Source organism: Oryctolagus cuniculus, chromosome 18 (genome assembly GCF_964237555.1).
Source record: "Oryctolagus cuniculus chromosome 18, mOryCun1.1, whole genome shotgun sequence".
NCBI classification, from domain to species: domain Eukaryota; kingdom Metazoa; phylum Chordata; class Mammalia; order Lagomorpha; family Leporidae; genus Oryctolagus; species Oryctolagus cuniculus.
This window is the reverse complement of record NC_091449.1, coordinates 21,283,892-21,309,219: the sequence shown is the minus strand read 5'-3', so window position 1 is coordinate 21,309,219 and position 25,328 is coordinate 21,283,892. Positions and strand designations below refer to the sequence as shown.

General features: G+C 46.8%; 1 protein-coding gene across 2 annotated transcripts in view; it reads right to left on the bottom strand.

The window, feature by feature from the left end:
* Positions 1-25,328, bottom strand: part of GPATCH1 (G-patch domain containing 1) — a 52,607-nt gene that overhangs the window by 7,541 nt on the left and 19,738 nt on the right. For both annotated transcript variants that reach the window (XM_051846714.2, XM_051846713.2), the window contains exons 9-18: positions 24,647-24,726; positions 20,112-20,316; positions 16,944-17,240; positions 15,299-15,477; positions 14,938-15,065; positions 14,120-14,256; positions 13,676-13,842; positions 4,841-5,054; positions 2,979-3,086; positions 1,578-1,675 (exon numbers count right to left, since the gene is read on the bottom strand). In XM_051846714.2, the coding sequence (XP_051702674.2) occupies positions 1,578-1,675; positions 2,979-3,086; positions 4,841-5,054; positions 13,676-13,842; positions 14,120-14,256; positions 14,938-15,065; positions 15,299-15,477; positions 16,944-17,240; positions 20,112-20,316; positions 24,647-24,726 (1,613 nt within the window). The remainder of the gene's footprint in view (positions 1-1,577; positions 1,676-2,978; positions 3,087-4,840; positions 5,055-13,675; positions 13,843-14,119; positions 14,257-14,937; positions 15,066-15,298; positions 15,478-16,943; positions 17,241-20,111; positions 20,317-24,646; positions 24,727-25,328) is intronic.

The window sequence follows — 25,328 nt, the reverse complement described above, 5'->3', positions numbered from 1 at the left end:
CAAGTCCCTGCTATTCTACTTCCAATCCAACTTCCTGCCAATACACCTCGGAAGGCAGCAAATCATGGTCCAAGTACTAGGGTCCTTGATCCAGATGGATCCCAGGCTCCTGGCTATGGCCCAGCCCTGGCTGTTATGGGCCTTTGGGGAATGAACCAGCAAATGGAAGATCTCTCTCTCTCTCACACTGTTTTTCAAATAAGTAAATGTTATACATACATAAAAAGACCTAAATATAAGACCCAAAACTTTGAAAAAACTAGAAGAAAACAGGGAAAACACTTTAGGACATTGGAATGGGCAAGGGTTTTCTGGATCAGACTCCAAAAATACAGGAAATAAAAGCAAAAATAGACAAATGAGATTTCATCAAACTAAAGAGCTTCTGTACAACATCAGGAAACAATAAAGAGACAACCTAGAGAATGGGAAAAAATATTTGCAAGCTATACATCTGCAAGGAGCTAATATCCAGAATATACAAGGAAATCAAACAACTCAACAGCAAAAAGCAAATAATCCAATTTTTTAAAGGACAGTAGACCTAAGCAGACATTTCTCAAAGGAAGATATACAAATGGCAACAAGTACATGAAGAAAAGCTCATCACAAATCACCAGAAAAATGGAGGTCAGAACTACACTGAGACACCACCTCACTCTAATTGGATTGGCTGCTATCAAAGAGACAAAAGGTGACACAGCACTGGTGAGGATGTGGAGTAAAGGGAACCTGCACACTGCTGGTGGGAGTGTCCATTAGTAGAGCCACTGTGGGACACAGTATGGCGGTTCCTCAAAAAACTAGAAATAGATCTGTATGATCCAGCAACTCCACTACTGGCTACATATTGAAGGGAACTGAAATCTGTCAGGGACACCTATACTCCCACGTTTATGGCAGCACTATTCACTGTAGCCAAGACCTGGAAACCACCTAAGTGTCCACCCACAGATGAACGGATAAAGAACATGTGGTCTGTATATACAATGGAATGTTACTCAGCCATAGAGAAGCCTGAAATCTTATCATCTACAACAACCTGGATGGAACTGGAGGTCATTATATTAACTGAAATAAGCCACGCACACATCATATGATCTCACTCACATATGGAGTCTAGAAAACAGTGATCTCACAGGAGTTACAAATGTAACAGAGGCCAGGTAAGGAGAGATGGGTAAAAGCTGGTTAGCAGGTACTAGGTTATAATTAGTTAGGAGTACAAAGTTCTGGGGTTCTCTTGCAAAGAAGAGTGACTACCGATAATGCTAATGTACTGTATATTTCTGTACAAACAATACGACCTAGGAGATAGGATTTTAGATGTTTTCCCATAAGGAAATATTAAATGTCTGAATAAATTTAAACCATAATTTGAAAATTAAAATATTTCTTCTGCTCTGAAAGATCAAAAAGTTTCTGGAAAATGGAGCATCCGCATGGACTGTCACTGTGGGGTGCAGAGAGACTTGTGTGTCTGGCCACGAGACGTCCTCCTCACCCGGCTCTACGGGCCGCTGTGGGCCTCACCGGACGACCGAAGCCGGGGTGACTGACACCCAGCAGTTGCTCACCTTCTCCTTCTTCCGTCTGTGCTCTTTCTTGGGTTTGTGTTTTTCTTTGCTCTTTCTGTGTTTCTCTTTTTGAGGAGCCTCAGGTTTCTGCCGAGCATCTGAAACACGGACGTAATAAACACATGAATTAGAGGGGGAAAAGTAGACCAACTTTTGGAAGCTGCCAGAAACTTCCATATCAGACCATGAGAGCCAACCAGCATCCTGCCTTAGCCTATCTTCCAACTGACATCGAACGAAGACAGAGTCAGAAGAATGCCCACAGTCTTTTGCAGTCTGACAGCTCAGGTAAGCCCGGAGCTGGACAGACTCTGACCAAGGCTCTACACCACCTCCGTGACCTGGGACACCCTGACAACCTCTCCCACTCGGTGTCTCCACCTGTAAAATGGGATAGTAGAAACCCCTATCTGCTGAGGGACACAGGAAGGAGACTGAGATGGCACCTTGCACACAAACTCCACGTCCAGAACCTGACACAGCCACGTCAGGTTCTTATCTGATCCTCTCCTTACAAAAACGTGTTTTATAAGAATTTGTCTTATAAGTGGAAACACTAAAATATGAACATCAAAACAACATGATGCTCATGATTATTAAAAATATCCAAAGATATGGCACGCGCCTAGATTCTCCATCTCCAAGTTCAGGCTAAAATGCTCTAGTAGGTCATTAATATGCAGCTGCCAAGTCAACTTTTGCTACCTAAAGGAAAATATCAAGCTGTTCCAGGAGCGTGGACATTTTTCCAAACCTCCAATTTTCTAGTCCTATAGCTAGTCAGATTTTTCAAAATTTGACTCCCTCCAATTTTTGTTTTAATGTTAGTTTTTGGAGAATCCAAAAATAACCTCTAGACCAGACTAAGTTACTATTACGAGGGTATTAAGGACATTCTGGTAAGCGGCCATAAATCACTTAGCTGATATCTATTTTAAACTGAAGAGCGGAACAACCAAAGCAAACGAGAAACACATTCACTGCAAATTTTTAAAACCTCCTACTTATTCTTCACCCCTTTTTATCATCTTCTTGAAAGCCAGGTTAATTAATCAAACCAGTGTTTACATATGGACACGCCAGGAAACAGCAAGGAGGATAATGGGATTATACACTATTTCTGTCTCTGGGCTGTGGGACAGGTATTTGCTAACGCAGCCTTCAGAGAGGTAACAAGCCAGTCTAAACATCTTAGCGTGGGGTGCCAATTTGAGAAGGCACTGGTCGGAAGCTGGTGACAGGGTTGGGGCAGGGACACACTCCTGAGAGGACTAGCTTTACTGGCTGCATTCGCCAAGGCACAGATGTAGACGTGCAGGTGTAAACCCACTGCTGGAGTGGTCCCGGGTCAGAAGAGACACAGCTGACGTGGACAGGCGGGCCCAGAAGCTCTGGACTCACTGGGGCAGAAGACAGGTGGCAGGCGCGGGCCAAACTCCTCCCTTTCATCCATCTGCATCTTCTGTATCGGGAAGGGAGGCGCAGGCTCTCGGGGTGCTGGCTCAGTGGCTGAAAAACAGCAATGCCTTATTTTCATTCACTTGCCCAATAGTAATGTGTCTGAGTCTTTTTAAAAAAAAAAGACTTATTTTTTTATTTGAAAGGAAGAGTGACAGAGAAAGAGAGAGAGAAATCTTCCATCTGCTGGTTCATTCCCCAGATGGCTCCAACACAGCAGGGACTGTGTCAGTCTGAAGCCAGGAGCCAGGAACTCCATCCTGGTCTTCCACATGGGTGGCACGGACCCAAGTACTTGAGCCACCTTCTGCTGCCTTCCCAGGTGCATTAGCAGGGAGCTGGGTCAGAAGCAGAACAGCCGAGACTCTAAGTGGCACCTAGTGCTAGAAATGACAGCTTAACCTGCTGTACCACAATGCTGGCCCCTGTCTGAATCTTAGTGTCTGTAGCCACCAGACAACGTGCGATTTCTTCACTTGGCTTAAGTGAAGCCAGGTGCTGAGGACACAGTAGTGAACTCGGAGAATCCCATCTCTGCCCGCAGGGACACTTGAAGCTGGGATGTCAATCACATGAGGGCACCCACAGCCACGTGCATCAAGGGCTGTAACACAGGGAGGCAAGGGTGGGTGCCCCGGGGCACATGCTCTGGATCACTAACTGAGACCTCAAGGGCAAAGTGTGTTCCTGAGGAAGGGCCATCTGAGAAGAAACAAAACCGTGCAAATGAACAAGCATGGGTGTAAGATCATGTCCTGTCCCAGAAGCCTGGGGGAGTCGAGCACCACGCAAAATAAATAACCAACAGAAGGAGAACTAAAAATACAAGATCACATTCCTTCTAGATCATTATTTAAACAGATTACTATGTTCACAGACGGAAGAGACATAAAAATGGGAAAAAGAAAAATACACATCAGAGTGTTAACAGTGGCTATTCTTGGTAGATGGGATTAAAGGGGACTTTTTTTCTACATTCCTGCACTTTTAAAGTTCAAGTATATGTGTCACTGTAATTAAAAAAAAGTACTTTTTTTTCATAGAAAAAAGAAATAGGGGGCCTATCCTTGTCTGTTGTGGTTACCTCGGGAGTAGCCATCTTTCTCCCCGTACCCCATACCATAATTCTGCCTTTCCAATAAGTAAACAAATCTTTTTTTTAAAGGCAGATACTTGCAATCACCTGAGGAGAAATATTTTATATTTCTAGGTAACTTTTTGGTTAAAGGTCCTCAAAGTATACCCAAGTCCACCACAGTGGGACTGGGCCAGCAGAACACTCCACGATGGGAAACTGTGTCCACCACCAAGGATCTAAACACTCCTCCCTGCCGCCCCACCACTGTGGACACCACACTTCCTTTCCTATGCCTGGAACGCATGGTGGGAATGAACGGAACAAGCAGACAGGCCACGAACCAAACGTGAGACTCACAGTGACAGGAATGGCCCTGTGAGCCACGCCCATCTGATGGTGGGTCCAGAATGGACAGCGTGCCCTTGAGAGTGGAAAGTAGGAGAGGACCCACATACCTCACAACCAAATGCCTTCCAATGGCCCAGCACCTCCTCATCCACAGGTTAAAAAAAAGCTATTTCCTTAAAGGAAAGTTGTACTACTTGTAAATTCTTCTCAACTAGGGTAAGTAAGAAAGTCAATATTATCAAACACCAGAGATTTATGCTAGATAGGAAAAAAAAAAAAAAAGAACTTTGCTCCACCCCAATCAAAAACACACAAGATTCTACATCACTGATTGCTAAGTATCCTGGGGTTACCTACCCACACCGAGACACTAACTTACCTGGTTCCACAGAGGACGAGGCCTCCAAGGGCGTCTCTTGGGAACTTTTGACCTCGGCCTCTCCAGTATCCTCCTCATCCTCGCTGTCGCCCTGCTCTTCCTCAGAGGACGAGGACTTCTCATCTGAGGAGCTGGCAAAGATGGCCTTGAACAAGTCCATGGAGGGGCGGCTTCCTTCCCCCTCCGTCTGTGAATCCACAGCTTGGTTTGCCGTCTGCACACAGTGAAGGAAGTGTCAGGGGTGAAGAAGCAGGGCTGGAAGGGCCACATCCACAGACCCACACTCACACGCCAACGTTCATGTGCACGGCAGTGGGTATCCATGGCCATGCACTCCCTACCCAGACAACCATCACTCACACAGCCTTTATTCTCAAGGTGTTTCTGAATCAAGGAGTGTGGAAGGGGCCAGCTAGGCAGGAGCAGCTGATGCCTCACTGGGAGGTTTGTCATCAATCAAAATTGCAAAGGACCCAGGCAAAGGTGGTGGAGGCCACTGCTTCAGGCCTGGCCTTTGGAAGGCCAATAAGAAGGGGAGGTGGGGGCCGGCACTGTGGCTTAGCAGGTAAAGCTGCCGCCTGCAGTGCTGGCATCCCATACGGGCGCCAGTTCAAGTCCTGGTTGCTCTACTTCTGATCCAGCTCTCTGCTATGGCCTGGGAAAGCAGTAGAGGATGGCTCAAGTCCTTGGGTCCTTGTACCTGCATGGGAGACCTGGAAGAGGCTCCTGGCTCCTGGCTTAGGATAGGCCCACCTCCAGCCACTGTGGTCATTTGGGGAGTGAACCAGCACATGGAAGACCTCTCTCTCTCTTTCTCTGCCTCTCTCTGTAACTCTGATTTTCAAATAAATAAATAAATCTATCTTTTAAAAAAAGAAGCAGCAGCAGCAGCATGGGGAAGATGGTCTGCTGGTGGGAAATGCTGAAGAGACCACAGTGGGCCTGTATGCAATGGGAAGGGGGCTGGGACACCAGGACAACATGGCCAGAGAACTCTCCTTTGCCATGACACATCAGCCTCCCTAAAACAGGCCTGGGTTACGGACATTCAGACTAACCCAAGAAAAAGGCAGTAACCCTGTGGAAACTTAATTCAGTAAAGAAGCAGTGAAGGTAAGACGGAGACATGGCTGCTACCCCCTACAGCTTATTACAGGACCCCAGGAGCCACCCAGCCCTCCCTCGTTACCAAGATGGTTAGAGATGACAGGTCGCTCTGCCAAAGAGGCACTGGGGCTTTGCACCCAGGGCAGGGACTGGGCTCTGCTATGCGGTTCTGTGGCTCTTGGCCAGGGGCCACTCCCTGTACACCACCTCTGCTTTCTGGAGCAGAGGGACAAACACCCACATGAGAAAAACTCACTCGAGACAGTGCAATGTGAAGCGTTAAAGGACTTTCTTCACAGAAAAGAAAAGAGGAGAAGTGGTCTTTTTAACTGCCAAGAGTGTGCCGAGATCTTGTTTTATAAACACAACTCCCCACTGAAAATAACCAGGGCATCTGGGAGTAAGAAGCGCTTCAGGAGCTGGGACTGGGAAAGGAGCAGAGGAGCCCAACCCGCCTGTGTCCAGAAAGCAAAGCCACGATCAGAGAACAAGAGGAACACATCAGAGGTACTCAGGCCAACATGAAGGGCTCCAAGGAGCCAAGCCTGGGACCATTCGCACAATGAAAGGACTATCGATAGGACCAGAGTCCTCACTCTGGATGACACAGGAAACCGTGGGTCCACAGGAACAGAGCCCTGACACAGATGAAAGTTCCCACACTGCGACACAAAATCCAGGGCCCATATTCATGTCAGAGGGCCTGGTTCAAGCCCTGGCCCCAGCTCCTGTCCTCAGCTTTCCACTGACGCACACCCTGGGAGACAGCAGTGATAACTAAGTAGTGCAGGGTCCCTGTCACCCGTGTGCGAGACTTAGACTGAATTCTTGGTTCCCAGCTCTGGGTCTCTGGCCATTGAGGATATCTGGGGAGTGAATCAGTAGACGGGAACCTGTACCTACTCTCTCTTTCAAATTAAAAATAATAATAATAATAATTAAGTATAAGCAATTAATACATCAAAGGACTTAGTAATTACAAAGGGAAAAGACTGATTTTATAGCTGGAGAACCTGGCAGACACCACCTTCCTCAGGTGATCAGTGAGCCTCAGCGAGGGGCACCTGACAGGATGTGATACAACCACAGCACCCCTTCTGATGTTTTACTGCCAAAGATGCGGCCCTGAATCGAACTCTGAGGAAGCAGCAGATAAGCCCAAACTGAGGGACACTGCACAAAGTACTGTCCTGTAATCTTTAAAAGACCCCGGGGCCGGCACTGTGGCATAGTGGATAAAGCCGACACATGCAGTGCTGGCATCCCACATGGGCACTGGTTCAAGTCCCGGCTGCTCCACTTCCGATCCAGTTCTCTGCTGTGGCCTGGGAAAGCAGTAGAAGATGGCCCTGGTTCTTGGGCCTTGCACCCACATGGGAGACCCAAAGGAAGCTCCTGCTCCTGGCTTTGGATCGGCACAGCTTCAGCTGTTGCAGCCATCTATCTGGGGAGTGAACCAGCAGATGGAAGACCTCTGTCTCTCTCTCTCTCTGCTTTTCAAATAAATAAATAAATCTTTAAAAGCCCCAAGACCATGAAAAAAATCAGAGACAGACGGGGGAATTGTTCCAGACTGGAGAGAGGTGACAGCCAAGCGCAACAGATGGTGCGCAGCATCATCCTTAGCGCTGTGAGGACACCATCAGGACAACTGCGGGGACTTGACAGGTCTTGGAGTAGGCAGCAATGAGGCTTCTGATTCTGACGGACACGCCGTGGTTACACAGGAGGAGGTGCATCTGTGACAGAAGCACAGGGGTCACGGCGCCCAGCTGGCAACTCGTGCTCAAGTTGGTCAGGGAAAACAAAATCTGAACCACATTTAAACTTCTGAGATTGTTTCAAAAAAATTAATTACACAAAGAAGGAGAGAGAGGGAGAGGGTCTGACAGTGAATCACAGGAAATAATGGCAGCAGCTGAAGAAAAGTCATGACTCTGACGTCTTTATGGCATGCCACAGACTTTCTGGCCTTTCACGGTGTCTTTAACAGGAAATGCAGAGGCAGAGTCTCACGCACACATGAGCTGTTCGACTCCCAGATACACCCGGAGCTGATCCTTTTCCTTTCTTTCTTTCCAGAGTAGAAAAGACTTACACTAGAATTAAACAACAATATGCAGCAAACACATTAAGTTCTGCATTTGCAAAGCCTCTTCAGAACCCCCTCACGTTCCACTAATAGATGGGCACATTCACATTCGCAATGACTCAGAAAGTTTTCAAGAAGGAAATTAGATAATCCAGAGGCAAAGAGACCTTGTTAAAGTTACATGAAAGGAAATGAAAGAGAAGCAAGACTTTTTACAGGCATACAATACACAAATATTACCTCAATGAGATTTTTGACACACTACCATTTGGGATGCTCACAAGTAGTTTGAGTCCCAGCTACTCTACGTTTCTGATCCAGCTTCCTGGTAATGCACCTGGGAGGCAGTGGATGATGGCCAAGTCTTTGGGTTCCTGCCACCTCCATGAGAAACCCAGATGGAGTTCCTGCCTCCTGGATTCAGCCTGGCCTAGCCCTAGCTGTTGTGGGCTTTTGGGGAATGAAGCAGCATATGTAAGACCTTTCTCTCTGTCACTCTGCTTTTCAAATACATAAATAAATCCTAAAATAATAATAATAATAATAATAATAATAATAAAACCAATGGGCTGGTTCTAAATGTGGCAGTGGGGGTGGTGGCAACAGCTGCCAGGCCAAAAATCTAAAACTCTAAGTGGGGGTTCTTTTCTATGACCCTAGGAGCCATGGTCCCAACAGTCTGGAGTGAATCCCACTGCTTTTCCCTCCCTTTTTGCCTACCTGCCATTTAACTCCAGACACAGATAAAGTAGCGGGAGTGCAAGGCAGTCTGGAAACTGAAGTCCCAGCTTTTGGAAGACGTGCAGGGGGAGCCCCGAGGGTCAGAAAATACCATGCATATCTCAAGGAGCTGTAGAGAGTGCTCTTTCAAAGGGGTTTGTGAACTGTGGCTAGCCCCTAAGCCATGAAGGCAGGAATCTGACTCTGAACAGCAAGGCAAAGCATCCCGTAGCAGCAGTGTGGGACTAATTTCCATCAGGGTCCCAAACCAGCCAGTGTGGCGTGCACGCCCTAGACAAGCATGGACAGTGCTACACAGGCTCTGAAAGCTGAGATGACGTTAGAACCACAGCCAGGAGGGTGGGCTGGGCCTTACAGTTGGGCTGACTGTCTGCTAGGGCAAAACCAACCAAATTAGCAACACTCTCTCCAGAATTTAAACAAGGCCCAGGCTCTCATAAAAATATTCAGAATGCCCGGGATGCTCCAAAATTACTTGGTAGACAACAACAAGGGAAAAAAATGTCAACTTGCAAAAGACAACAAACAGATATCAACCCTGAAATGACAAAAATCTTGGAATTATCAACGACTTGAAAGTCTCTTTGTTCCAAGAATATGGGCCAATGAAGAAAAGGCCTCATAAAGGAAACAGAAGACATAAAGAAGAACCAAATGGAAATAGTATTTAGTTTCATTTCACTTGAAAGGCAGAGAGACAGAAAGACAGAGATCTTTCATCCGCTGGGGTTCACTCCCCAAATACCCACAACAGCCCGGACTGAGTGAGGTGAAGCCAGGAGTCCAGAACTCACTATGAGTCTCCCGCATGGGTGGCAGGCACCATCATCACCTGCTGCCTCCCCAGGTGCACAATACCAGGAAGCTGGGTCAGGAGTAGCCAGAACTTGAACCAGGGACTCCTGGATTGTGGAATGTGGGTGTCCCAAGTAGCGATTTTATCTCTATGCCAAATGCCCACCTTAAAATGGAAATTTTAGACATGAAAAATACAGTAAGCAAAACTGAAACTCATTGTGTGGGCTCTCAGAAGGGAGGTGACCCTGGAAAGAGGTTGAGAACTTACAAAAAAAAAAAAAAAAAGAATGGAAATTATCTGATGTAAACTTTAAGAGGGGTAGAAAACAGACTGAAAAAATTAACAGTCCTGTGGGACAATACCAAAATGCCTAACATTTTATTTATGCCATCAAAATCCCAGAAGGGAAGTTAGGGTGTGGTGCAGAGGAAAAAAAAAGAAAAAGAATGACCAAAAATGTCCCAAATTTGGTGAAAGATAAATCAGAGATTACAGCAGCTCAGCACACCCCAGACAAAATAAGCCCAAAAACATCTGCACCCAGAAGCTTTATAATCAAACAGCTAAACCCAAGGGCAGAAAGCAGCCAGAGGAAAACTCATCTTAGCACATAGATGGATGACTGCAGACTTCTTGTCAGAAACCATAGAGACCAGGGATGGAGAGTTTCTCTCCCTGTGTCTGTCCCTCCCTCTGCCTTTCAAATAAATACTAAATCTTTAAAAATATAAATTAAATTTTTTTTAAAACCCAATAAGGACCAGAATTCTGTTACAGTGGATTAAACCACTGCCTGTGCTGCCAGCATCCCATATCAGAGTGCTGGTTCGAATCCCAGCTGCTCTACTTCCAATCCAGCTCCCTGCTAATGCACCTGGGAAGGCAGCAGAAGATGGCCCAAGTGCTTAGAACCTGCACCCATGTGGGAGACCAGGATGGGGTTCCTGGGCCCTTGCTTAAGCCTGCCTAGTCCTGAATGAACTAGCAGATGGAGGATCTCTTTCTCTCTTTCTCTCTCTCTCTCTCTCTTCCCTCCCTTCCTCCCTCTTTTTCTCTCTGATGGTCTACCTTTTAAATAAAAACTTTTTAAAAAGTTAAGAAGACCCAATGACATGTCATTTATAAGAAATCCTCCTGGGGCCCGTGCTGTGGCATAGAGGGTAAAGCCGCAGCCTGCAGTGCTGGCATCCCATATGAGTGCTGGTTCAAATCCTGGCTGCTCCTCTTACAATCCAGCTCTCTGCTATGGCCTGGGAAAGCAGTAGAAGATAAACCAGGTCCTTAGGTCCCTGCACCCATGTGGGAAACCTAGAAGAAGCTCCTGGCTCCTGGCTTCTGATCAGCTCAGCTCTGGCTGCTGCAGTCATTTGGGAAGTGAACCAGTGGGTGGAAGACCTCCCTCTCTCTCTGGCTCTACCTCTTTCTGTAACTCTTTCAAATAAATAAAATAAGTCTTCAAAAAAAAAAAAAAAAGAAATCCTTCTGTGAGGCTGGCGCGGTGGTATAGTAAGTCACGCATCTGCCTGCAGGGTTGGTATCCCATATGGGCACCAGTTTGAGTGCCAGGCTGCTCCACTTCCAATCCAGCTCCCTTCTGATGGCCTGGGAAAGCAGTAGAAGATGGCCCAAGTGCTTGGGCCCCTGTACCCACATAGGAGACCCAGAAGAAGCTCCTGACTCCTGGCTTCGAATCGACCCAACTAGCAGATAGAAGACCTTTCTCTCTGTCTCTCCTTCTTTCTAATTCTGCCTCTCAAGTAAATAAATGTCTTTAAAAAAGAAAGAAAGAAAGAAAGAAAGAAAGAAAGAAAGAAAGAAAGAAAGAAAGAAAGAAAGAAAGAAAGAAAGAAAGAAAGAAAGAAAGAAAAGAAAAGAAAAGAAAAGAAAAGAAAAGAAAAGAAAAGAAAAGAAAAGAAAAGAAAAGAAAAGAAAAGAAAAGAAAAGAAATACTCTTGTACTTATTGGAATAGAAGGGTAAAAAGTAAAAAGATGTATAAATATTTACTATGCAAAAACTAAACAAACAAAAAAACGCATCAGGGATAGAGTGATATTAGATAATGAAAAAGAGGTCAATTCATCAGAAATAAATGTGTATGCACTCAAGAAGAGAGCTTCAAAACCTGAAACACAAGTAACTCTAGAAATAGTTTGGCAGTTTCTTATAAAGTAAAACATATCTGTATATATGAGGGTTCTTCAGAAAGTTTATTGAGGGGGGCTGGTGCTGTAGTGTATTAGGTAAAGCCACCATCTGCAGAACACCAGCATCCCATGTGGGCGCTGTTTCGAGGCCCAGCTGTTCCACTTCTGATCCAGCTCTCTGCTAACATGCCTAGAAAGCAGCAGAGGAAGGCTCAAGTGCTTGGGCCTTTGTACCCATGTGGGAGACCTGGAAGAAGCTCCCAGCTCCTGGCTTTGGCCTGGCCCAGCCCTGGTCATTGCGGCCATTTGGAGAGTGAACCAGCGAATGGAAGTTCTTTCTCCTCTCTTTCTCTTTGTCTCTTGCTCTCTCACTGTAGCTCTTTCAAATAAACAAATCGTTAAAAAAAAAAAGTGGAGGACACTGTCATCAAAAACTAGGGGGCCGGCGCTGTAGTCCAGTGAGTTAAAGCCCCGACGTGTAGTGCTGGTATCTCATAAGGGCATTAATTCAAGCCCCGGCTGCCCCACTTCCAATCCAGCTCCCTATTGGTGTACGTGGGGAGGGCAGCAGAGGATGACCCAAGTCCCTGGGCCCCTGCCCAAGGGGTGGGAGACCTGGAAGAAGCTCCTGGCTCCTGGCTTTGGATCAGCTCAGCTCCAGCTGTTGTGGCTACTTGGGGAGTGAACCAGAGGATAGAAGACCTCTCTTTCTCTATCTCTACTTTTCTCTGTAACTCTTTCAAATAAATAAAAATAAATCTAAAAAAAAAAAAAAAAAGGCAGAAACCATGAACAGATTTCAAAAATTTTTGCAGCAAAATAAACTCTCAGCTCCATTTTCCATGAATTCTCTGGAGGACTCTGATTTTATTCAGCAATCCAACTACAGGTATTTATTCTAGAAAAATGAAAACATGTTTACACAAAAACTTGCCTATGAATTCTCCTCACAGCTCTATTTGTGATAGTCAAATGCTGGAAATAACCTAAATGTCCTTACAGGGTGTATGGGTCAACAAACTGTTGCACATTCATACCATGAAGTACCACCCAGCAATAACAGGCATGCACCACACACACACAGCCCTGCTGTGTCTCAAAGGCAGGATGCTGCATAAAAGACATCAGTTTCATAAGACTGTGTACGGACATTCCTAACATTCTGGAAAAGGCAGAACTACAGAGACAGAGAACACACCATCAGTAGTTCGCAAGGGTCTGGAGCCTGGGCATGGGATGACTACAAAGGGATAGTGAGGGTTTTGGGGGCGATGATAACACTGCACCTGGACCGTGGTGGTCATTACGTGAATTAATCCAGGTGTTACAACTCACTGAACTGTACTTCCAAAAATAAGGCAATTTTCACATATTCATTTATTCTTAAAAAAAAAAAAAACACAACAATGTCTAAACGAGGCTATTATCAGAAATAAAAACTTTCTAATGAGTTCAATTTCCAACTATTAAAGCAGTAATTAAAGAAAACAAAAAATGAATATCCTCCCTAATTCTTCACAAAATACTTAGTAATTGGAAAATGGTAGTTTCTGGTAGGAAAACACTGAGTTTTTCTTCAATGGCTGATGACAAGTGAAGGCCATTTTAGGCAGGGAAGTCTAAAAACGCTTCCTCACGTGGTTAAAGCTATGATATAAGATAGGTGCCAGCAGAGGCCAGCCACGGGCACCTCCCACCCCCTGCTTGTTTCTGGAAACAGAGTTCTACTGGAGTGCAGCTGTGCCGTCATTTACACACGGCCTGTGGTTCTCCTCACGCTCAACAGCCAGGCGGACAGGCTGTAATGGAGACTATCTGGCGCACAAGGCTAAAATATTAAATACGTGGCCCCTCACAGAGAAGTCGGCCATCAAGTAACTGGAGAAGGCATCAGCGCAGAGAACGGCAAAGGTCGGGTTAGCTGGCCAGAGAACGTGAAAGCCCCGAATACCTTATCTGAGAGGGATTCTGGAGCAGGTTCCTCTTCTCTTTTTACTGACGGACTGGACTCTTGTTTAGGTGGGCCAACTTTTGATCTAGCCAAACTTAAGAATTCACTAATGGAATCTTCGTTCTTTTCTTGTTTAGATGTGTCCCACCGGGATGGTTTTCGGGATTCTGAAAAAGTATAGCACAGACAAAACAATGGAACGAGGGAGCTGGAGGCAAGCCCTTCACCACTGCTCTTTCCTTCCCTGAGGACACGGTGCACTTACGAGGGGGTCACGGGCTGTGCCAGTGCTGGGGACGTAGCAGAGACAGAGTCCCAGCTCCAAAGAGTAACACCTGGACCATTACAACATGAACCTGTTTTACACATGCGAGCGATTCTGCTCAGAGAGGGAGACCCTGTGCCACGAGTATCCTCAGGACGAGAGCTTGAGACCCTACTCACTGTCAGGACCTCGGTGCTGTGGCGTGTTTTCACTTGAGGCTTGCGTTGTGGGCAGGGAGGCTGTCTCAGGGATCGTCAGAAAGTTGAAGACTGAGTACTTGTCACGCTTCACCCGTGGTAAGCCAACTAAAGTTGAACTGGGGGATGAAAAGAAAAAAGGATACATTTTAATAACAGCTGCCAGGATGCCATCCACCTCCTACAAAGCTTTCATCTCACATCTCAAGTTTTTCACCAGCTCTTCTACTTGACATAAGGGTCCCTAAGGTACTTTCACTTCCCAAAGCAATTCAAGACTTCAACGGCTGACCTTAGGACCCATGGGTTTTTCCTTATTACAGTAAGGGAATCTAACTCTGAAAATGGATTTACACTAAGGAAAAGTTCCACTGCTAAAAATACACCTGCATTTCCCCACACAGCCTCTCATTCAATTGTAAATGCTTTCTTGCAGTTTTTATAATCAAATACAGAGGTGTCAGAGTTTTATAAAGAGAATTAGGAAATGTGGGTAATGTTTTAAATGCACACTCTATGAGCAGCATTAAAAAGATGCCAAATAAAGGCACTAAGTTTTGTTAATTTGACATACTTGAGTTTTGTATCTTCAATACAAAATAAAAGTTTGCTGTCTGGGTATTTTATTTGTTTAGTAACAAATTAATAGAGGTTGATCTGTAAAACTTGCAACCCCAAGCATTCCCAAGTATGTTTATCAAGCAAACAGGAATTTACAGGCATGTGGAAGGGGACCTATTAGCTTTCCTATGGGAGAATGTGGTTTGTACCGATGTAAAAGGCAGGTTTAGCCAACTTACTCTGGATAAGGGTCAGGGACATTAAACCTCTTACACAGAAGCTTGTCAGGGTGCCACTCAAACGTGTCTCGGGTGAGCTTCCCAAACATCTTCATCTTCACAGCTGACTGCTTGTCGTTGACGTCATTCTGGGAAGAGACACACGTTCGCTTTCATCAGGCGGCCGTATGACTGACCTGGCTGCTCTGCTCTACCCTAACATTTTTGCTGAAGTATCTTAAAAGCTAAAGTTCTTATTAAAAAATATCTTATTCTGCTACGCCGTGTATGTTTTGATCTTTTCAGTGAAGGGTTTGAAATATTTGGCTGTATAGTGCTCTGGTTTTAAAATTCACCAGGTAGGAACACGGGGGTGACAGACCTCTTGGTCTCGAGGGACTTCAACTTGATCTGAATCGTCTTCCTCCTTGGCGTGAGTGAACCTCGACGACAAGGTCGAATGGGAGGACACGTATAGCTGGGCTGCCCGGGCAAACTCATCCCGCTCGCGGCCTCGTTCCCACTCGGTCATGCTGGGATCCAGGCAACGTTCCAGGGCATCTGTGATACAGGAAACAAGAAACTGCTGCACTTCTAGGGAAAACAGGGGGCTGAAAGGAGAGCACGTGGCGACCGTGACTGCACCCTTGTGTGTTTCACCACAGAAAACTCAAGTCCATACCCTCGCTTTCACGGGCTCGGGCGGGGACAGCGGGGAACTTGGCAGGTAATACTGCTCTCTCCTTCCTTCAAGATGATGCTTTTACTGGATCCTGTCTACCACACATGACACAGAAAACCATCTGGGAGCTGGCTAATGCTTGGTTAAATCAGAAGCAAGAAACTTGTCACCACTCCCAGAGAGCGATAAGTTCCTCCCAAATATAGTAGGCCTATGTTTTGGCAGAAAAATACTTCTGAACCTTATTATTATTATTATTATTGTCATTTAACAAATAAATATTAGAAGCATGAGTTCTCAGAAAAGGGTGAAGGCACAGTTAAAGCACTTCATATTCCCCAATGGCCTGCTTTCAAAAAATACTCCTTCTAATCTGCTGACCCCTCTCACAGGAACCACTGTGTAGGTCAGTCATCCCTCCCTTCCTCCTTGCTGTATTTACTTCATAGATCACAGAGTGGTCCCGCGCACCCCACCCCACCCCCTGCCACGTAATGGGTCAACAGCCAAATAGTTTTATATATCAAATGTTAGACTGTGATTGACGGCAGGATGATTAGTATCGTAAGTTAAAGTGGGGTAGTAGGTTAAGCCTCCCCCTGTGGTGCCAGCATCCCGTACGGGCACCAGTTTAAGTTCCAGCTGCTCCACTTCCAATCCAGCTCCCTGCTAATGGCCTGGGAAAGCAGTAGAAGATGGCCCAAGTGCGTGGGCCCCTGTACCCATGTGGGAGATCAGGAAAAGCTCTCTGTCTCTCCCTCCCTGTTTGTAACCCTGTATATCAAATATATAAATAAATCTTAAAAAAAAAAGAAAAAGAAATACCCTCTTTAAAAAAAATAAAGATAAAGTGGGAGATGAGGTTCTCCTGGTGTGAAATGCAACACACAGAAGTCAGCATGAGTTACTGCCAAGGCATGTTCCCTACCTAGAGTTCTCTTTGGACCTGAGACACAGAGAAGGACAAGCTAACTGTTACTACCCTCCAGGGCAGGGGTGGGGAATGTCTAGCCCACAGGCCATATAAGGCCCATGAGATTATTTGGTCCAGCCCTGCCAAAGCAACTGCAGGTAAATCTATAGCAGGCTAATTGTTAAATTGATAATCCCGTATGGCCCATAAATGATGTTATAAATATCCAAATGGCCCTTGGCAGAAAGAAAGCTCCCTACCCCTGCATAAGGCCCAGCTCAGGGCCTGAAATCTTTGTACTGCTTGCAGCAGGACAAAGCGAAAACACTGGCAGGAAAGGCCACTTCAACCCCAAATCTGGGACCTGGGTGAAAACAGCAAGAATGCCAGCCCACCCTGGTGGGACGTGGGAGACACAGGCCTATCACCCACCTTTCCGACCCTGTTTCATCTGTACCAAGAACTCTTCGTATCGTCTTTGCTTTTCTGGATCTTTAGCGAAAGGTTTGAAGTTGCTGGCTCTTGTGGTGGCTGTCCTACCACCCGAGGCCACGTGCCACGAGCTATGTCCAACTTCGGGAGGGGAGGGCTGCAGTCTGCTGCTGGAGGCGTTCTGGGCCAGACTCCTGGCCTTGAGTTGCGCTGCTTTAAGGTCAGTCGCGTGCTTCATTTCTTTAATTCTCTCCCTATCTTTTTGGGACAGAAACTCTAACACTGATGTACTTGCCCCTAAATAAAAACAGTAATAAGAAGAGATGAGCATTACTGTCAGACAACTACTTTTACATTTCTCTGTACATACATCTTCAATAGCACAAATTAACATAGAGACAAGAATGTTAACGTTTTGTTTATATCCGTATTTCCCCATGAGCTAGACAATAATACAAAGACAAGGCTGCTGTTTTATAATGGAGGTTACTCCTGGCCATCTGCAGGGTTAGGGTTAGGGTTAGGGTTAGGGTTAGGGTTAGGGTTGCAGGACAGGCGAATAGTCTTAGGATGAGGAAGCTGATATCAGGCTCTGTCCTGTCAGTACAAGCCTTGGTACAGAGCACAGAGACCCAATCAGCACGTGCTCACGTCAGAAACGCTTGCTGGGGGCCAGTGTTGTGGCACAGTAGGTTAAGCCTCAGCCTGTGGTGCCAGCATCCCATATGGGTGCTGGTTCAAGTCCTGGCTGCTCCACTTCTGAATCAGCTCTCTGCCATGGCCTGGGAAAGCAGCAGAAGATGGCCCAAGTCCTTGGGCCTCTATATTTGCGTGGGAGATCTGGAAGAAGTTCCTGGCTCCTGGCTTTGGATCGATCCAGTTCTGGCCATTGCAGCCATTTGGGGATTGAACTAGTGCATAGAAGACTTCTTTGTCTCTCCCTCTCTCTGTCTGTAACTCTACCTCTCAAATAAATAAATAAATAAATGGAAGGAAGGAAAGAAGGAAGGAATGCTTGCTTGCTTGCTTGCTTGCTGAGTACCAGCTCCACATCAGGCTTGGCTCAGACAAGCTCCTTCCTTTCCCTAGAGAGGGAGATGGGCAGGAAGGCAGCAAAGAGCCACACCAGAGAAGTGCTAAGGAAAAAACAAATAGGGTGATGTGCGGGGTTGACTTAGAAGGGGCTGGTAGGGGTCGGCGCTGTGGCACAGTGGCGCAGTGGGTTAACACCCTGGCCTGAAGTGCCAGCATCCCATATGGGCACCAGTTCTAGTCCCGGCTGCTCCACTTCCGATCCAGCTCTCTGTTATGGCCTGGAAAAGCAGTACAAGATGGCCCAAGTTCTTGGGCCCCTGCACCCATGTGGGAGACCTGGAAGAAGCTCCTGGCTTTGGATTGGTGCAGCTCCGGCTGTTGTGAGTGAACCAGCGGATGGAAGGCCTCTCTCTCTCTCTCTCTGGCTCCTCTCTCTGAGTAACTCTGACTTTCAAATAAATAATATAATAAAATAATAAAATAAAATGAAAAAGAAGGGGCTGGTAGTTGGGGATTCAGGGGAAAGAGGCAGCCAACTGATATGATAGCCAGGGTAGGCCTGGAATGCCTCTTAAGGAAATGATATTTGAGAGAAGTTGTAAGTAAAACAGGAGCCAGACTCACAAAAATACCAGGCAAGGACAGAGACAGAGGAAAAAGCAAACCCAAAGGCCCTGAGGTGGCATCAGTTGGCAAGTTCAAGGGCAGAGGGAGAGACCATGAGTCTGCACCGCAGGGAATGAAGGGAAAGTGGCAGATGTGGCCTGAAAGGCAGGCAGGGGCTGGATCGCACGGGCCTGTGTGAGTCTGGATGTTTCTGTAGGTGGCAGCGTTGTAAGAGGACACTGACACAGCCAGGCCCAGCAAGCTGCGGTCGAGCAAATGGACTGCAGAGGGAAAGGGGGAGAAACCAGGAGGCCAAAGAGGAGGCAGCTGGCAGAGCCCTGGTTAGACCAGGGTGGAAGTGGCAGAAATGCAGAGAAGTGGATGCAATCCCCATGTGCCTCGGAGGAGGAACTGAGGAACTGCTGGTAGGGCTAGAGGAGGAGGGAAAAAGGCCAGCAATCGAGATTCCTACCTGCCGGCCCGAGCAGTGCTCACTGGTGGTTCACTTAGTGAGATGGAGAAGACTGGAGGAAGAGCAACTTCGGGGAAAATCGAGGGGAACCCAGATGTCTGTTTGGCTTGATTATATGAGAAGTCTTGAAATGGCTCATGAAAAGTATGTATTATGAAAAAACTATGTATAGGTTTCAAATATTTTTGCATCCAAATAAACTTCTAATTCCGTTTTCCCATGACCTTTCTGAAGCCTCTCGTGTTTGAGACAATGATCGGACTCCCAAATGGCAAAGCTGCTGAGCATGGGCCCCAGGATCCACGGCCACGTCTCCCAGCGGTCTGTCTGCTGCCTCCTGGGGACTCGCACACTTCCACCTCCCCTCAGACACAACTGCCCCTCAGGCTTTATGGGGAAAAGCTTCACAACCTCTCCCCGACCCAGGGAGGAAAAGCTCGCCTCCCCGGGCTGAGCAGTCCCTGGCTTTAACCCTACTCTTAGATGATTATTTAAGTCTGAAAACAGCTGAGCTTAGGGCAAGGATTGTGATTTTAGTGACACAACCCAAACTGGAATGGAAAATAAGCTTCCAGGAGACGCTCTGCACACTGTTCCATCGGCTGTTCCATGGGAAAACAGTTTCTTTTTTTTTTTTTTTTTTTTTTTTTGACAGGCAGAGTGGACAGTGAGAGAGAGAGACAGAGAGAAAGGTCTTCCTTTTTGCCGTTGGTTCACCCTCCAATGGCCGCCGCTGCAGCCGGCGCACCGCGCTGATCCGAAGGCAGGAGCCAGGATCCAGGTGCTTTTCCTGGTCTCCCATGGGGTGCAGGGCCCAAGCACCTGGGCCATCCTCCACTGCACTCCCTGGCCATAGCAGAGAGCTGGCCTGGAAGAGGGGCAACCGGGACAGAATCCGGCGCCCCAACCGGGACTAGAACCCGGTGTGCCGGCGCCGCAAGGTGGAGGATTAGCCTATTGAGCCACGGCGCCGGCTGGGAAAACAGTTTCCATTTTGATTTTGAGAATTCAGATTATTTTAAAGTAATGATTTCAATCTTCTCCTTGGCACATACCTTGAACAGGCGTCTCTCCGAGCATCTCCCCACGCTTGGAGGCATTCAGTTGGTGCCTACTGTGTGTCCCTAGGTCATGTGTTGCCTTTCCAGCAGACTCAGATAACACCTGAAGTAAGTGGGAGTTCTCAGAGGTTGCGGCCACCACTGGTCTGAAATAATGCACTGGTCGGTAGTCTCTTGGCAAATCAGGTGGAGGATAAATCTTAACAAGACAAAACCCAGAAAACATGGAGTCTGCAAAAATATCATGTTTGCTTTCATCAAGAAAACCTATTACTCCCAAGCACTTCTAACCCCGCCCCTTCCAGGTTAACATTCAGAAAGGAGGTGGCACCAGAACAGGCCAGCCTGGTGTCCAGCCAGCACCCATCTGGACCCCAGAGGGTCACCAGAACCACACCATTCCAATGGTCAGATGCTCGAAACATCATCCCTGCCCTCTTCTACACAGAGACGCTAACATGCATGTTTATATGAAGAGACAGTGAGGGTGATCACAGGTAACATGGCACAGCATCCCACCTGCACAGCTGGCCTGCTATAAGGCAGAATATTTTAAAAAGTATGATTCAAAGCTTTGCAATAATTTCAAATTAGTTAAATTTAAATTCAGAATTTTTTTTGCAGGTTATATTTCATTTCCAAATTGAAGTTTCAGACCTTGTTTTTTGATCCCAGGTTTGTTTGCTTTTTTTTTTTCTTTTAAATAAACATTTATTTGAAAGACAGAGTGATACAGAGGGAGATCTTCTATCTGCTGGTTCACTCCCCAAATGGCTACAATGGCAGGGGCTGGGCCAGGCCAAAGCCAGGAGACTGGAACTTTCACATGATTGGTAGGGGCCCAAGTACTTAAGCCATCTTCCACTGCCTTCTCAGGCACATTAGTAGGAATCTGGGTCAGAAATAGAGCAGCTGGAACTTGAACTGGTGGTTTAATATGGGATGCCAGCACCGCAGGCAGCGGCTTAGCCTGCTGTGCCACAATGCCGGCCCCAATCCCAGATATTTTTAATTCAAAAGCTGACTAAACTGAAATTGAAATATATTTGTGAAATTCAGGTATTTTTAATTCTAACAGGCATTAATGATAGTAGAACAGAAAAAAGAAAGCACGGTACTGGATATTTTTAAACAACTACACTGTGTGGTCTCTTTTGCTCTTGGTCTAACAAACACATATTTATGGACACACCTATTTTTCCAGGTGTTTAAACTACTTGAAAGTTGTGAAACTCTGTAACATGTGAAGCCCTGAGCCCTGCTCACTGTGGCTCTCAGCCCCAGGTGCACACTGAACTTGCCGTGGAATTTCCACAATGCTAATGCCTTGGGGTGGGCACTGGGCACGCGGTTAAGCCTCTGTTTAGCATGCCTGCATTCCGTATTACAGTGCCTGGATTTGAGTCCCACCTCTGCTCTTCATTCCAACTACCAGCTAATGTGCAAACTACCTGCTAATGGCAGGTAGCAGGTGATGGCTCAAGTACTTGGGTCCCTGCCACCCTTGTGGGAGACCCAGATTGAGTTCTTATCTCATAGGGCTGGTGCTGTGGCCCAGCGGGTTAAACTGCTGCTTGTAATGCTGGCATCCCACATGGCACCAGTTCGAGTTCCTGGTTCCTGGCTTCATCCTAGCCCAGCCCTGGCTGTTTTAGGCATTTGAGGAGTATACCAACAGATGGGAGACCTCTCTGTCATGTCTGTTACTTCGCCTTTCAGATCAAGAAAATAAATTTAAAAAAAGAACTATTGACACCTATGTCCCGCCCCAGACAGCCTGATACAACTGGAGTTCTCCAAGTTTCCCAGTAGGTGGTGAGGCACAGCCTGGGCTGGGCAGCTAGCACTATGAAAGTCTATGAGAGGGGCTGGCTCTGTGGCATAGTGGGTAAAGTGGCAGCCTGCAGTGCTGGCACCCCATATGGAGGCCAGTTCAAGTCCTGGCTGCTTCACTTCCCATCCAGATCCTTGCTAATGCACCTGGGAAAGCAGCAGAGGATAGCCCAAGTACTTAGACCCCTGCACCCGTGTGGGAGACCCAGAAGAAGCTCCTGGCTCCTGGCTTTGGATCAGCCCAGCTCCAGCCATTGCGGTAATTTGGGGAGTAAATTAGTGGATGAAGACCTCTGTCTCTCTTTGCCTCTGCTTCTGTCACTCTGCCTTTCAAATTAATACATAAATCTTAAAAAAAAAAAAAAAAAAGAAGAAGAAGAAAAGAAAAAAAGAAAGAAAGAAAAAGAAAAGAAAAGCCCACAACAGAGGGCTCTACCATTGTCAGGAAACCTCACTTGTTATTGTCTAGCTCGACCACCCTTCTAAAACATGCAGATCCCCCAGTCAGCCAGAAAACACTCTCACGTGACCACCGCACAAAAGTCCAGCGGAGCCTGAAGGCTGTGTCCACAACTCTCCTTTATATCCACCAGTCAACTCGGTGCATTTCCTTCCCTCGGCCAAATGGCTCCGCTCAGCTCTAGACCCGCAGGCTGGGTCTCTTAGCCACCCATCCAGAAAACTCGCCCAATGCGTGAAAGGCTAGGTGAACACAGCCCTCCCCTGAGCCATCCCCACCTGAGACTCCTCAGCCAGGAGTCCCTCAGGAGCCTCCCACACCTCCGTCTCTCCAGTTAGGGCACAGGTACATTAGCAGGGGGCTGGTTAGCACCCTCCATACCACATCTGGGTGCCTGGCACTCTCACAGGATAGCAACTATTTGGGGCTGGAATTAGTATTATTTATCCTTGAATCCTAAGTCGGGAGAGTACTTCTCTGCCATTTTTTAAACTGTGCCTTGTTTTCATACATATAAAACCCACATTCTCCTTTAATGTCATTTGACATTTCTGGTCATTCTAGAGGCTCCCTCTGTGCCCAAGCCTGTTCTAAATACACCCCAGTCCTGTTAGAACACCGTAAGGCTCAGGACAAAAGGACTAAGAGCCACTGAAATTGTGAATGTGGTTTTTCAACTGTGCTGTCCCTGGTCAGTCCTGTCGTGAGGGTCACAGGCCAGGTCTTAGAGGTACCTGGCAAATGTCTATGTCTGCTGATCGAAACAAAAAATGCTGTCTGCTGTGAGGAACAATCTGAAAAAGGAAAGCCAACAAGGCAGATGGCCGGAACTCACAACTGGATCTGAGCACGCGCTTGTGAGCACGCGGCTCTGGTGGGCATTAAAGGGAGGACATCACTGGGCCTAAGAGCAGATCTTCACTTGTGGCCATAACAGAATCCCACAAACAAGACCATCTGCAATGAGTGTGGCTGTCTCCCTTATCCCCCTTCGGCTCAGCCCCTGCTACGGTCCAGATACCTCGGCCACACTGGCTTTGGGAGGAGTCAGGATTGCGGGTTATGATGGCCTTTTAAACATTTTCTCCTTTTCCTTAAAATTACATCAACTGGGGCCTGCCAGTGGCACAGGGGGCTAGGCTACCACCTGCAATGCTGGCATCCATATGAGCAGTGGTTATAGTCCCGGCTGTGGGGAGCAACTCGGACTAGACTGTTACTGGAATTAAGACTTATTCTATGCATCTGCTCTCCCACAATATGGCGCTGAGAAGGGAGTACCAGCTTCTACACAGCTGCCTCCAGTTCAACCAATAAACTGTAGGACCTGCTCCTGATTGGAGGAGAGCAGCGTACTCGGCGTGTGGGTAGCAGAGTTGGGATTGGTGAAGAGGACTATAAAGGAGGAGAGAGACAACATGCACCAGGAACAGCTAAGAGGAACACCTGTGCAGCCCCCGAGAGAACCGGCCAGCGGTGTGCCACTCCCCTGCGGAAGTGGGGAAAGTGGCCAGGGGGAACCGCCCTTCCACGGAGGTGGAAGGGTCGGTAGCCAACCCGGGAAGAACCAGCAGCAAACCCGGGGAGGGCCGAGCAGACAAAAGAACAGCGCAGGGTCCTGTGTCGTTCCTCCATGAAGAGGGGGAGCGACACCGGCTGTTCCACTTCCAATCCAGCTCCCTGCTAATGTACCTGGGAAAGCAGCAGAAGATGGCCTAAGTGCTTGGGCCCCTGCACCTATGTGGGAGACCCGGATGGAGTTCCAGGCTCCTGGCTTCAGCCTGGCCAGGATTGGTCATCAGTGGCCCAGCTGATGCAGCCATTTAGAGAGCAAACCAGCAGATGGAAGCTCGCTCTCTTTCTTCTCCATCCCTCTCTCCCACTCTCTGTAATTCCACCTTTCAAATAAACAAATAAATCTTTTTAAAAGGCACATCAGTTTCATTCTCCACCAGTTTCTAATGTGCATCTCTTCTAAAGGAAATAGCACTCCCTCAGAATGAGAAGTTCGGATTTCAGAGGTCAGCAATTAGATGTTCTGAAACAATGTGGCTACTGACTAGACCTTGCCAGTGCATACTATACATGATGTTTTCCTGGACAATCACTGGTTACTAGGCTGTTGCTTTTAAGAAAACAGAATCTATGTATCTTTTCAGTGGTTAATATGACAACACAGATTACACAGCAGCAAACTTTTAAGCAGCAAATCAGGGGAAAAAAAAGTTTTTCTTACTTTCTTAGAAGATAAAGGTTTAGAAGCCAAGGAAAATCCATCCAGAATTTTGCCAACGTATCGAAGATCTTTCTCTGATTCTACAAGAATGATGTCACTAGTTAATTTCCGAAATAGAAACAACTAGAATAAGACAAAAGACATGAGCTTTTTCTCTCCAAGAACATAAACAGTGCGTGTCAAATGTGATATCACTCACAGGTGGCAGAAAAGGCATGTCAGGTGTTCACACCCCTGTTGACTCAGTGACTGGTGTGGGCCTAGCCCACACCACCCTGAGCCGATTAGGCTGCCAGATCACAAGGCTACAACCCTCCCAGGCAGCACTTCAATGTAATTTTTAGACAAGGACCATAGATCCTAGGCCAAGTGGCAACAGAGATACCCCCTAAGAAGTGAAAGATCAAGAAAAACAAATGTGGGTAAAAATTAAAATCTTAACTGTGGGAGAGTCACTTCTAAAACTAAATGAAGCAGCATGGGATATTATCTCCCAGTTTCCTTAGGAACAATCCAGATAAGGCACAAAAGGCAATACAACCAGGTCAGCCTGTAATCTAATCTTAGTACAGATTGAAAGGCATTTTTGTCTTTGTCTCAAATGAAATTTTTAACAGCAGATAAAGATCACAAACTTAGGACATGGAATGACCAACGCCCTCTGACTTGGAGCTGGGCACTG